General features: G+C 38.3%; 1 protein-coding gene across 5 annotated transcripts in view; it reads left to right on the plus strand.

Moving 5' to 3' along the window:
* Window positions 1–14,878, plus strand: part of plxnb1a (plexin b1a) — a 102,442-nt gene that overhangs the window by 50,356 nt on the left and 37,208 nt on the right. For 3 of the 5 annotated variants that reach the window (XM_061781332.1, XM_061781352.1, XM_061781361.1), the window contains exons 6-18: window positions 278–406; window positions 2,153–2,253; window positions 2,334–2,466; window positions 3,312–3,468; window positions 4,838–4,946; window positions 6,966–7,074; window positions 7,306–8,037; window positions 10,773–10,871; window positions 11,045–11,167; window positions 11,353–11,446; window positions 11,554–11,723; window positions 14,497–14,648; window positions 14,716–14,821. In XM_061781332.1, coding sequence (XP_061637316.1) covers window positions 278–406; window positions 2,153–2,253; window positions 2,334–2,466; window positions 3,312–3,468; window positions 4,838–4,946; window positions 6,966–7,074; window positions 7,306–8,037; window positions 10,773–10,871; window positions 11,045–11,167; window positions 11,353–11,446; window positions 11,554–11,723; window positions 14,497–14,648; window positions 14,716–14,821 — 2,214 coding nt within the window. Of the gene's footprint in view, window positions 1–277; window positions 407–2,152; window positions 2,254–2,333; window positions 2,524–3,311; window positions 3,469–4,837; window positions 4,947–6,965; window positions 7,075–7,305; window positions 8,038–10,772; window positions 10,872–11,044; window positions 11,168–11,352; window positions 11,447–11,553; window positions 11,724–14,496; window positions 14,649–14,715; window positions 14,822–14,878 lie in introns of those variants that run through there. The other 2 variants (XM_061781342.1, XM_061781370.1) reach the window with 2 other exon arrangements.

The raw sequence follows: 14,878 nt of genomic DNA on the forward strand, positions 1-14,878 counted from the left end.
GTGAAATCTCTTAAAGTAAGTGAACACACAATTTAGTGCCTGCTATTTGGGGGTCTTAAATCAGGCTCCTTGTGTTCTTCTTGTACTTTCAAATCTGTGTAGCTAAACAACTAATTAAAACACCTCTCGAATGTTTGTCACTGCACTGCCACAATATAATTTACTGTACCTCGAAATTGAAGTGTCTAATAATTGTCGTCGTGGAATTACTGATGTTCTATCCATCTACATTGTGCAGTTTATGAAGTGTTTGCTATCCTCTGATGGTCTTCCTCAGGTGTATCTGGGCCAAGATAGCCAAGTGGAGGTGTATGCCAACGTGACTATCCAGGCCAACTCCCCCATTAACCGTGACCTATTACTGGACCAGAAAGGCGCACACATCTACATTATGACCAAAGCTTCTGTAAGTCGTGTAAGAGGTTAGGTACTCTTCCATGTATAAGACAGATTAATCACCAAGTGAATTTCACATCTTTCCTGTTACCTTCGTGTGGGTGGGTTACGGTGTCTACTGTTTTTAGTTTGTGGACCTGGATTTTGTTTGTCATGTTGAGAAGGTGATATTTTCTTTTGTTCTCTAATCAATTTTATAATGGGAACTTTATTGTCAAATCTTATTATTGTCAAAACTTTGTGAGTGATTTGAATCTGATTCTATACCCTACCATGATGCATATCTGAACTAGGCCACATAAGTATAAACAAATTGGCATTCTGTCACTTGGCTATGTAGTGTAAATCCAGCTCAAGTTTTATCTGGATCTCGGCTGCAAATCCAGTGTATTTTCATTTTGTTTCCTTGGATTTATGGTCTGTATCTGAAACTTTATCCCCTTTAGGTGTTAATCCTAGGCGGTATCTGCTCATTGATTTCAGGTGGAAAAGTCTTAGCTCCTTTTGAGTGCTCTTGTTTGAAATAGTTTAACAGCTGTAGTCTTTTCAGTGTGGCGGCCTGTCCATTCAACCACTCACCCAGATGTCTCCATGCACGAGACTGAACATGTGCCGTCATTCATCGCCACATAATTGATTGTTCATCACAATTGTCCACGCTTACCTCCTCAAGCTGCATCTCCCAAAGAAAAAAAACAACATAATGGAATACAAGGCAAAGAGCATAATGGCAAAATGAGAGCAGCTGGCTGTCAAGGCCAAAGGGCACCCACCTTCTGTGTTGAATAGAACAGTCAGCGTGAGGTGTGGGGTCAGACATAACAATAGTATTGATCAGCGAAAGTGGCCTCTAATTGTGAAGCCACACTCCCTACAGTGTCTGTGTGAGAAGCTGTGAGATGCTTATGTATGGAAAAGTGCTATTCATGCATTTATCTTATTTTATTTGACGTTAAAGTCAAAGGGATAACTCCAAATATTTATACTTTTTAACAAATCAATTTTTACAGCCTCAGCCTTTTGCTGTATTCCGCAGTGTGGCTAGAGAGAGATACCGAATTGACTTTGATTTTCCGCATGTTTTTGTATGATTTAAATTTGATATAACTTTAAGTAGTAGTAAGTAAACACAAAGTTGCTTTTTCATAAAGGATGATTCATCATTGCCAACATGTTCAAGTATGCAGTGTAGCGTATATTGGTTTGGATAAAAATGTAATTAATTTAAGAGAAAAGAATAAGACTGGAGTGCCGCCTGCTTTAGCGTGATTTTAAGTTTAAACGTTAAAATGTAATTATTTTAGCTCATAAAGGGGCACCACGTCTCTTTTTAGATGTGCAAAACTTTAGGACAAAGTGACGAAAAACCTCTCTCGTGTAATCTGAAGGTTGCTGAAGGAATTGGATAAGAGTTCTCGATAACCAGAGGTCTTTTGTCGAATCCAAACACAATACACAGATAGTGTATTTTTGTAGAAAATTTTATGAAATCTAACAGGAGAATCTACAGAGGAATGAAAAACAAAACAAAGGACAGACAAACATTGGTAAAGGAGACTGGGAGCATGTATGCAAAGTTCTTAAAAATGTCACACAACATTCAAATTCGGTGACGCTGGTCCAAAATTAATTTTGTTTTACTCATGGTTTCAACCACCAAACCGTTTGACTTCACAGGATCCACTCTATAAATTTGTGAGCCTGAATGAATATAAGTGGAATACATGTTAGTTCATAGGATATATTTTACCTTCAGGTAGAGAAGCGTCCTGTGGCAGAATGTGGCGATCACCTGGATTGCCAGTCTTGTCTGTCTGCCAATGACCCGTACTGTGGCTGGTGTGTCCTGGAGGGGCGGTGAGTCTATGTGATTATTATATTTTCTCTTGTTCTTTTCTTGGATTTCGTACTTAAAACTCTTTGCTTTGGTACTTCAGGTGTGAACAGCGGTGGGAGTGCCGGCGAGGGTCAGTCAAGGGTCAGTGGTTGTGGAGTTTCAACCACACACAGCAGTGCCTCAGCATCCAGCATCTCAGCCTGTACAACATCAGTCGCGGGGAGAAAACAAATGTAATTTTGAGGGAGAGGAAGTAACATCATCTAATGGGTAGCCCTTGCAAATTGAGGGTAAACTACAAAATGTTCAGCCCTAATCTGCTGTGACTATATTTTTTTGTCCTTAATGCCCCACCAGGTCTTAACTAATCTTTATAATCATTAAACATTTGCGAAGGGGATGAAACAATCGTTTTTTTTTTTTTTTTTTTTTTTAAGTAACCTATTAGTGTTTCACATTTTAACTATGGTTACTACTGTATTTAGTGTATTTAAGAGTTGCAGCTGTCTTTGCTTCTCCCATGTGATGCGCACTGCCACAGCAAACCATCAGAGAAAGAATACTTGTGGAAGAAGACTTGTCACGCGCATGTTAATATGCTATGAAACATGGTGGAAGGCACCCCAGGTCATGCTGATATTTTTTCCCCTGCAAAGAAGACTAGACTGCAGATGGATAATTAATCCAATATAATGACCCTGTATGCAGAGAATGGTGGAAAAAGTCAGTGATCACTATCATCTTAGTCATTTTAAGTGCATTACATGGGGTCTTGCATGTAATAACAATGCCTTTTTTTGTTTTAGAAATATTGTGATCATACTGATACTGTAATAATTCACCAATCATAATCCATAAATTTGAACTTTCCATTCCATTCAATCTTTAATTGCTATTGATTTTCAATTGGTATTGCATTTAAAAAAATATCTTTTAACCATAGCTACATCACAAATACTTTTTTTGCCATAAAACTGGAGAGAATCCAATGTATTTTTAATATATTTTTTAATATATATATATATATATTTTTTTAAAGCTAATGCTTTTTGATAACTATTTTTTTCTTCTCCCATAGATAACAGTGTCAGTTGAAGGACTCCCTACTTTAGGAGAAGGAGAGGCCTACTCTTGCTTCTTCCATGATACAGAAACTCCTGCCATGTTTGCAAACACCGGTGTTGTATGCCCCACTCCTGATGCCAGTAGTCTGCCCTCCATTGGGGATGGAGATGGTGAGCTTCAGGTTTTGTCCACATGTAAATGGCTATATTTTATTTGCACATTTCACCACCACTGACCCCGGGCTAAAAGTATCTCTGTTGGAATAGTATTAGATTTTTTATGAACTGTAAAACAAATTTGAAGGCTTTCAAATGCATTCCATAGCAAAAGATGCTGCTATTAACGGCAACCATTTGCAGAAAAGGTGAATCCTTGTTGAAAACTTGAATTTCAAGTGACCGTAAGTTCTCGTGTATAATGCGCACCCATGTCGGTACGGACCCCCAAAGTTGACCTCAAAATTCTGGAAAACGCTTCAACCTATGTATAATGCATTTTTACAATACATGATTTTGCTTCTACCCACATGATCAAAACATGAAGTATTATCTGTATTTTGTTAGTTTTTTCAAATAATTATTCTGAAGTTAAGCACTTTATTTGAACACACAATACTTTCTTTTTATTTACTTGCTCTTACTTTGAAATTTACAGCCCTACTTTTATTTGGTAAATGAGAAAACACACAGTTTTGCTCATATGTTTGATTTCCCAGGCAGAACTTGTAAGCTGGGTACAATTCTTTAAAGAAAACATGAAGGACCAGGCGAAACACATTTAAATTTTATTTTAATGGCATTCAAATTAAACTGTCCAGCATTTTAGAAAAGCATTATCATTAAACAAAACATAACCATACAGAAATAAATGATGGTTGTTGTTCAGTCATCAGTCGTATTTATATATAAAAAAAATAAATAAATAAATTTCACAAATTCTGCCTGGGTATGTAAATTTATGAGCACAATTGTACATATATGCAGTCATATGTACCCCTGTCATATTGGAACAAAAATGTAGTCTACACATTTTTCATAACCTCTAGGTAGGATACTAGAATGAAAGTGTACAACTTTTTCATAAACTCTAGGGGGTGGTGGCATAGTGGAATGAAAGTGTACAGCATTTCTTAACCTCTAGATGGGGGCATACATTTATAAAATGTGAAAGTCTTTCATTTTCTCCTATACCCATGTATAATGCGCTCTATTGACTTTTGACAATTTTTGTGGGGTAAAAAATGCGCATTATACACGAAAAATTACAGTAATCAAAAAGCTAAATTAAACAACAAATAGCCAATTGAAAAGGATGTTTTGAAAATTCCCATTTCAGAAAACACAAGGGAAAAATGCAGAGAAAAAGTTTTTTTCTTTCTTTTTCAAATGACAGTTCTTTTCTACATCTGTTTTTTATGCTATAGTCCCAGCGTACATTATATCTGTACATTCAAATACAGAAGTCATTCATAAAAATACACTTTGTTTAGCTAGTATAGGAATGTAGTCATTGTAATCAAGTGCTTTTGGTGTCATACAGAGTTCGTGATGGTGATCCTATCCCTTCGTTTCCTCAACGTAACGGTAGCAGAAACAGAATTCACCTTGTTTGACTGTGGCCTTGTGCAGAAGCTCTCTGAACGAAGGCCGTGAGTATGCGTGCACGCACACACGCACATACTGCTGTGTCACCAGGACATAATTACATCCGATGCATCATGTGCTTTTATTTTGGAACAAGCACACTGACTCATTCATGAGACAACACTTTTTATGTTACATTTTTATTTATTTATTTTTTGGGGTAGTTTTGTTATCTGCACTATTTTCCTCTTTTTATGAATGATGTCCTTTTGGATGTCAGGGTTGGCACTGGGTCATTCAACATCTTTGCCAATGTAGCTAAATAGTATAAAAATATCCTAGCCACACTTGTGTGTAGTTAGCCACAACATCTCGTGTGTTTATGTGGCTAAACCTTTAGCCACACTTAGCCAGTCCACGTTACTGGGAACTAAGCCGATAAGCTTTAACGATGTGGACCCTGTCATCAATCAGGAGTAGGGCTGAATGATTTGGGAAAATACTCTGAATTGCAAGTTGTTGTTGTTTCTTTATGTATTTATTTTTTTATTTTTTTATATAAACAAATACAGTATTGCGATTTAGCATGCAATTTTTGGGGAGAGCGTTTATCTTAAGCATTATTCACTAAACAAGAAATACATTCGTATATAAATAAATAAATATCGTATGACCGACACGATATTGGATATACCGTATTTTCAAGACCATAGGGCGCACCGTATTAAAAGGCGCAGTCTCAGTTACGAGGTCTATTTCTGTATTTAACACATACATAAGTTGCACCGTATTATTGGGCGCAGGCATGGTAAAACATACGGTAGCATGCATGCACGCTAAAACAATGTTTTTAAAAAGGCAACACTGAGTTCGGCTGTACTTTATTGAAGTATTTAACAATGTACTCACGTTATTTTTTGATCAATCCTCATCCACAAATCCATCAAAGTCCTCATATTCTGTATCCAAAATGAACAGCTCGGCAAGTTCTCCATCAAACACGCCAGGTTCCCTCGCATCATTGTCTGAGTCAGTCTCGTTGCCGGGAGGCTGTTCAGCAATGATGCCGTCTTTCGCGAAAGCTCGGACAACAGTCAAAGCAGATACCTTAGCCCAAGCATCCACAATACATTCACCGCGGCTGTGAGATGGGCGCACATGGAGTCACAGATCAACAGGGACGGTGACGCATGGAAAAAAAACATCCAGTCTCTTTACCTTATAATACAGTCGACGCGATCCACTCTTCTTCTCGTCGCCATGGTGGCGAGTGTATCCGGTCGCATTTGACAAGTTAAAGCACAATGATGGTAAAAAAACGGGATGCGGTGGTATCGGAATACAAGATTTTATTGTAGTAGTCTGACATAGTGTAATCATGAAAGAGCAAATTTGTCTTGTAGTCTGATCCCGGCATTACGTGTCGTCAGTCTCAGACGTGTCGTCAGTCTCAGACGTGTTGTCTGTCCCACACCGCCAACATGTTTTTTTTTTTTTTTTTTAAATAACTATTTGCCGTCAGTTATTTGCAGTACTACGTCAAAAGACACGTGACAAGGCTAAAAATAAACTAGCTTTTGGATTCAAATATACTTTGCACGATGGCGATGCGGAGTAAATGTCTTTTGCGGAGCCGATAGATGATGTCATTGATTGGATCGGCGAATTATGTATGACATTAAAGCCGATCAGCCAATCAGCATAAAATGCTAATTTTGTCGATAAAATCGGTGTAAAGTCTCGTTGACACACAGCAGAATGAGCAAATTTAACAATTTTAAAATTTTCAATTTAACTTTTATCAGGAAGGGCTTTTAAGTTTTGACACAGGTGATTTTGATTTCCCAGCGTGGCGAACGTGGGCAATATTCGCTTTGCCACATCCTGTTTCAGTTCGCCATTGGCGAGGTACGGGCAGCGCGCACTCTGAATGTTTTGTCACATACATTTTCCAATTATTTGAAACTGTTACAAACCTTCTGTTACTGTAGATGTATTTTCGGCGATATTTTCTTAAGCAAATTAGGGATTGTTGTATTGTTCACTGTGTAATGCTGCTGTGTTGTTGTTGTTGTTTTAACCAGATGCCATGGGTGTGTTAGTAGTCGCTGGGGGTGTAACTGGTGTATCCATGAGCATGTCTGCACACACAGACACACCTGCAGCCAAGGAGTCACCATCTACAATAAAAATGTGAGTCAACATTTATGGCAAGGCTGTCTAGTATCACCGACTCACATCACGCCATACATGTACGTTTGTGTGCCTTGTCTTATTTGCTCTGCCTGTGTATATTTTCCATTTCCAGTCTTGTTTTGTTATTATTTTGAATTCTTCAGTCTTCTTGTTTATCCTAATTTTGTCCTCCCCTGCCTTTTTTTCTGGCCTTTCCTGGTTGTTCCTTTGCACTTCTCCATCAACAAGTTCAAACCGTCAACACCCACCATTCCACCACCCACCAGAAAACAGACCACTTTAACTGTGACGACTGCTGCAACAACAGTGACAGCGACGCAGCCGCCACTCACCATGACTCCTGCTACAACCACTGCAGCTGCCACCACAGCAGCAATCCCTACCACATTTAACAGCAAGTCCACATCACGCCATGCCATGGACACAACACCCCACTTCATTGGGACCTTCAGCCAGGCCACCAGCCTACATACAGATGCCAGCATCACACGCGGCTCTATCTTTGATAGAAATGTGGCCACAACCAGACATTTTTCAGAGGATGAGACTGTTGATTGGCTGATAGAAAATGTAGATAACGATGGCAACACATCTCACACTACATTACCTAGCAGCACGATTGGGCCCGTAGACTCTGGAGTAACCCTTGTAGAACCATCCGGTGAGGCAGCAGGCTCTTCCTCTGGTATAAGCTCAACCACATCCGGTGAAGTTGCTACTTTGCCAGACCTTGCTGGCATAGACTTGGCTGGGGGAATCCCAGTAGTAAGCTCTGAAAAGAGTGACACTCCTCCATGGGAGAGGGAGAGGCCTGAGAGTGGGGTAGATGGGAGAGTGCCCTTTTTTCTGACTGATGCTAACAAAAACCTCACCTTTACACAATCACCAGAAATGGTTATTGAGTCCATCATTGAGTCTGACGAAAACTACCAGGCAGATTCCTCTGATTCTTACTTTATGGTGAGTTCAGAAGCTGTATTATATGAACATATTAAATAGTCACCTAGATGAATAGAACTTAGTGAGGTTGCTAAACCTCAAATATTTAAGAACTGGAACAAAATATGTCCCATTGGAAATTAAAAGACAAAAAATAACTGAGTCAATATAGACCAGTCAAAGACTACTTATGCCTATCCTTACTGTATCTATTGATGGTTAATTAGGCCATGTCCACAGGAAGGATTATCAATGCATATGTTTTAATTCCACACTACTCACAAAGTATTCAGCTTTTATATAAGCTTTACAAGTGAACCTAATGTGACCTCAAACATTTTTAATGTATAGTTGAAACCAGAAGTTTCCATACATTATATAAATAGAGATACACTTTTTTTTTGCTCTCTGTCTGACATGAAATTAGACTAAACCTTCATGTTTTAGGTCAAGTAGAATTACCAAAATCATTTCTATTTGATAAATGCCAGAATAACAAGAGAATGATTTTTTCAAATTGAGAAAATCAGACATTTACATACATTTCAGAAGCATTTTTATACTATTAGTGTTATTAGTATAACATTTTGGATGTCCTTCACAAGCTTCATAGTTGGCAGGAATTTAGGCCCATTCCTCCTGACAGAACTGGTGTAACTGAGCCAAGTTTGATGGCCACCTTTCTCACACATGCCTTTTCAGGTCTGCCCAGAATTTTTCAATAGGATTGATCAAGGCTTTGCAATGGCCTTTCCAAAACATTGACTTATTTATCCTGAAACCACTTTGTAACCTGTTTGGCAGTCTGCTCCAGGTCATTGTCCATCTGGAAGACCCATTTGCACCTAAGTTTTAACTGCCTGCTGATTTCTTATGCTGCTTCAGCATTTCCACATAATGTTCTTTCCTCGTGATGCCATCTATTTTATGAAATGCACCAGTCCCTCCTTTAGTAAAACAACCCCACAACATGATGCTGCCATGATGCTTGTATTTCAAAGTTGGAATGGTGTTCTCAGCCGTCCCTTTTTTTCCTCCAAACATTACGATTACGATACACATTATAAGCAAACAGGTTCAGTTTTAGTTTGGTCATACCACAGGACAAAATAAAAAAAATAAGTTATTTGTCTCTGCATTTGCAAACTGTCATCTGTTTTTTTGTTGTTGTTGTTTCTTGTGGAGTAATAGCTTCTTCCTGGCAAAATGGCCTTTCAGCCCATATCCGTACAGTACTTGTTTCACTGTGGATAAGGACACACTTTCACCAGCTTCAGCCAGCAGCTTTACTAGTTCTTTTGCTTTTGTTCTTGGATTCATATGCACATATCGGACCGAAGTACGTTAATCTCTGGGGCACAGAACCCCGTTCCTCCCTGACCGGTATGATGGCTGGACATTCCCATTGTGCTTATACTTGCCTATAAGCACAAGATGAATGTGACACCTTCAGGCATGTGGAAATTGCACCCAAGGATGAACCACAATTCTCTTCCTGGTATCTTGGCTGATTTCTTTTGACTTTCCCATGATGTTACACAAAGAAGCAGTGTGTTTTAGGTTTGTCTAGTTCAGATACATCCACCAGTGTGTCCCTGTATAACTCAAATGTTGTCAATAAAACTATCAGAAGCTTCCAAAGAAATTAAATCATCATCTGAGTTTTCACAAACTGTTTAAAGGCATCATAATCTTACTGTTTATAAACTTTAGACTTTGAAGAAGATAAAGAAACGTCTAAACAAAAAAACAAAAAACAAATCCTAATTTTTCTGGCATTTAGCAAAAATGCATAATTTTGGTAATCCTAATTGACCTAAAACATAAAAAAAAATAGTCTTTTTAAATACAGTAGTGTATGTAAACATCTGGTTTCAACTATACATGTACCCCTGTTCAATGTTTGTCCTTTTTGCACAATGTTCTGTTTTCAAGGAGTTTAATGGCAAAATTTACAACAGGTGTTATTTTTTTCTTTCAAGGAAGTCCACTTCGTATGCCTTTGTGACTTCCAGTCTCTCTGTAGCTCTTTTGTAACCTGCTGGTGACACTCTTAAGTTCAGTGGCCACTTCACTCATCCTGTTTAAAACCTCATAATGGCGAGGTACTATTGATACATTTTTGGTGTCGTCTTGGTCCCATGATGTTAAAATGTTAACAGAATGATGAAAAGGACTGTTTAATTACCAATTCTAATTGAACCAGGACATTTATTGGTCCATTCATGAATCAAACATCTGTTGTGAATTTTGTCGTTCAGCTTCAGTTCCTTGTTAGAAAACAGCAAATTGCAAAAAAATAAAAAAATACTGAAACGATGAACAGTTGTACATGTGCATTGAACAGTTTAGAGAGTTTCAAATTTAGTTCACCCGTCAAGTTTATTGTCCATATTAGGTTCATCCTGAAATACTGCTCGAAAGCCAAGTATCTCAAACTTGTGTGACTGGTGTATTTTGGCTTCATGTCCATATGCCAACTCCATTTCAGCCCAATGAAAACTGACCTTTTTGATACCGTACACTCTGGCCAAAGCTAACATTTTAGCATCATCATCTGGTCATCTTAAATAGCATCATGATTACAAGTGTTAGCACAACATATTCATTTAACCTGTGCTTGACGACTAATTTTTATGTAGACAAAAGACAGCTTAAAAAAATTTGATTTTTCATTTTCTTACCCAGCAGTTGGGGATTTTCTTAAACTGAATTTAAAATCCAGTGCATGTGTTCAACATTCACATATTTTCCAGGACTGTCCTTGCATGGAGAAAGTTGATGATTCAGCCCTCCTTCCTGTCAATGTAGAAAGGAAGATTACACTAGTGGGACAACACCTCAACCTGTTTCAGGTAGTTTAACCTTACAAGTATGTTTATTTATTTATTTGCGAAAACAGGTCATTAAAGGATATTATTTACTGGTGTATATATGTATTTTTCTTATTGATATGACCGTCTTGAAGTTTTGAATGAAAACGTTTTTTTTTTGTAGTTGTTGTTTTTTTAACATTGTTTACATTTAGGATGACAATCTGAACTACGAGTGTGTGCTGGACGTTGAGAATCGCTCAGTGGTGGTCGAAGCATCTGTGGAGCCGGATGCCAAACAGCCCTCAGTCTTTTTGATAACCTGCAAACCCCATCAGGTCAGAATATTTTATTTTCCATACAAATATCTAGGTGGAATTGTGATTATGCGGGGATCAATTGTACTGTTTTGCTTGCATAAATTTTACCCATTACCCGTCTTAACCAAACATCACTGCCTCGCACATGACTTTGCTTGTATACTATACCTAATAACACAGTTGTTTTACTCATTATTTTTCAGTTTGTTTATTCTGCTTTGATGGAGGAATACCCAGCCACGATCAACGTGAGGAGGAAAGATCATTTCTTCATTGACTGCGCTGATGATCTTTTCGGTGAATGCTAATTCCTTATGTTTCACAAGTTATCAAATGCGTGGGCAACCCTCCCCGCAGAATATCCTGTATGTTAACAACGATGACCTTTCTCTTCCCTGCTTCAGTGACTCTATACAACTGTTCTGTGGGGAGAGCAGACTGTAGTCGATGTCGTACGGCCAACCCCAAATACGGCTGCGTTTGGTGCGGGGGTCCTGCTAGCTCTCACTGCATCTACCATGGGTCCTGCACCGATGACGTCGAAAACACCTGTCCCGCACCTGTCATTCACTTTGTAAGGGATTTTATTTATCATATTTGGACTTTTTGGGCCAGTTTCAAGAAAATAGCATGACCATCAACAACTTTTTAAGTGAAGTTATTGCATATAATATAATCATGGATTTAAACATGTTTGCTTTCAGTAAGGTGTTGCTGCTCAAATTTTTCCATCCAAAGATGTTCCTTGTTGTCTCGGTACATGGATCGTCTTTCAGGTTTGACAGAATGTTTAGGTGTTCTGAATTTTAGCATGAACCCCATTTATTTTTACTGATGTACAAAATCCTTGACATAGCGGGTCAAAAATCAAATGATCAATTTTAGTTTTAACTTAGTGCTATTCAGTAATTTTTTAGGCCTTTATTGTCATTTGTGATAGTTACAGTATTTATAGGGTTTACTGTAGTGCTCAGATTCACTCCCTAAATCCCCATTTGCCATATTTGTATTGAAAGACTAGCGCATTACAATCAAGTCTTTACTCCTATATATAATATTTCTCCAACAAATGAAAAATCCTATTTGATTATTCAAAAACGATCTGTTGAACTGGAAAAAGAATACCCTGGCACGTTTTGACTGACCTATTTTAGCTGCTGTGTCTCCCTCCAGAAACTTTTTTCTTTTTAGTTTAAAATGGCTTACTTTAACCAGGATGCCTTGGCGTACCTTGGTCAAAGGTAGAAGCCCAGGTCTTTTGCTTTGCACTTCTCCATTCCGTGAGTCCTCCCTGGCTGGGACCAGCCACCTCCTTTCTCGCCAACCAGCTGGTTACCTAGCCTAGCCAGCTCTAGTCTCTTTCATGCTGTCTTGGATAAACTTTCTCCCATTCATTCTGCCGCATGGTCGTCCCCTCCAGCTAATTTCCAGCTTCTGTTGTGGTGCTTCCATGTTATCCATAAAACTCCTCGGGACTAGCCTAATGGAAACCTCCTTCAGAGGAGAGCTCCTTTTTTTTTTTTTTTTTAATTATTATTATTTTTTTTTTTTTTTAAGCAAACTCTGCAAAGATCTACAACAGCGCACTGCAAAAATACACCGCCTTAATACTAGAGAAATACACTTGTTTTTAGTGTAAATTTACTTTGACTGTACCGAATTGTTTAAGCATGTTGTAACAGTATCACTCTTTGGTGGTGTACTAATGAGTCGAAAGTCATGGGTGAACGAACATCACACGGAGAGGGAATAACAATTCTAACTCCTATTAAAACGTATACTTCTACAATTACATTCCATTAGTCCCAAAAATTTTATACTAAAATAGGTCCACTCCATATCACTGTAAAAATAAATCATCTTACATACTTCCCTCTCTTAAAATCGAATGTCTACATTTAAAATAAAAAAATATCACAGAGGCTGCTCAGAAAAATAAACTATTTTACAATATCACTATGCGGAGCAAAAGAAACTATGTATGAGTCCCATGATTATTTTGTTTATTGTTACTTGGCTGTTTCTAAACCTATGTTGCTTTTAAGAGTGTTCCTGCTTTTTTTTACTTAACTTGAATTTTTGGACTCAAGCAAATAAATCACTGTTAGTAGGCAGTAATTGTTAATGTTAGTTAGAATGGCAGCAATTTCTAATGCTATAACTTTTAAAAAATATGGCAATAAATTATGTTAAATTAGTGGACAATTTCTCAATGGACAGTTTTGTTATTGTGAGGATGCTATCATGCTATCATGGTTATTGCTGCAGCAATAATAGCGTTTTGGAGGTACTGTATACGAATGTAAATATTGGATGGACGGATTCCTTGTGTGTTTTGGACATACTTGGCAAATAAAGATGATTCTGATTCTGATAGAAGCGCACAGTAATTTGATGTGATGTCTTTTTCACAAAAACTTGTGGGGAAATGCGAGCAAGAAAAAGAGAGGTTTTTCAGTATTCCTGCTTTCACCTCTTCGCCTCATCTGTACCGTTAACCTTCCTGCAGTACTGTGAGCTTTCCCACAATACCGCACTAATTAGCATACCATTAATACCACGATAAAACCGAACCATGACATAAAGCAAACACTTGAGTGCATTGAGTGCACTTTCCGGCAGACTCGAATGCACCACCACCGAGCCATTCGTTCGTAGTCCTAGTATACTGTAGATCAGGGGTCACCAAGATGTTGCCTGCTGGAACCAGGTATCCACCAAGGACCACATGAGAAGCCCACGGGCGAGTTTTGAAAATAGATCACTAGTGATTTTTCCAATTTATTTTACGTTGCTATTCTAAATAAAAATGGCGTCACTCACCAGTGAGCTGGATCAAACTTTTTTTTGTTGCTATTATTTTTTTAGGTCAGACTTGTACTGGTGCAAATTTGGAGATGACAATACTGTATTTAAAAAAAAAAAAAAAGTATAGTACAAAGGTCATTACTGTAGGACATGACCAAACCGTAGTGTTTGTGGAGACAATCGAGTGGGTCAAATGCCGATGAGATGATTTATCCCCCCAAAATTTGAGCTAATATGTTATTTTACAAGTGTTTATGAACTGGTAACCCTTCACATTAATTTATTAGTACCCAGTAAGTAGCTCTAGGTTTCAAAAAGGTTGGTGATCCCCTGCTGTAGAGGTTCAGGGTATCTAAAAATGTATTCATTATTTTACTGCCCATGACTCATTCTGTACATTTTTTATATTTATATAATTCTTTGAAAATTTTGTACAAGTAATTGTATCCACAGAATGTCAATAAATGATATGACTGACTGTGAAATGTGGTCTTGTGGAAACCAGAAAGCTGTCAAATGAATCTTTTGTCTCGTTTCAGTTGGATCCTGTGTCTGGCCCTGTAGAGGGAGGAACCTTGGTGACTATTTCAGGCTCCAATCTTGGCCAGAGGGCTGAAGACATCCACAACTCTGTCACACTTGCTGGGGTTCCCTGCAGTGTCATACATAGCAGATATGAGATCTCCTCAAGGTGAGTAATGTACGCCAAAACATGAAATGGCATGTGCAAGCTTGCTGATTACACCTGTGTCATGTAGGATAGTGTGTGAGACTACAAGCAGCCAGGGAGAGAAGAGCGGACAGGCCTCCGTCAAAGTAAGGGGGGGAGGACTCGGACTGTCTGCTCAGACCTTCAGCTTTCAGGTAAATACTACAACAGTAGTTCAGTTTATTTGTAACCAGATGTCACATTGAGAAGTC

Source organism: Phyllopteryx taeniolatus, chromosome 1, assembly GCF_024500385.1.
Source record: "Phyllopteryx taeniolatus isolate TA_2022b chromosome 1, UOR_Ptae_1.2, whole genome shotgun sequence".
In the NCBI taxonomy this organism is placed as follows: domain Eukaryota; kingdom Metazoa; phylum Chordata; class Actinopteri; order Syngnathiformes; family Syngnathidae; genus Phyllopteryx; species Phyllopteryx taeniolatus.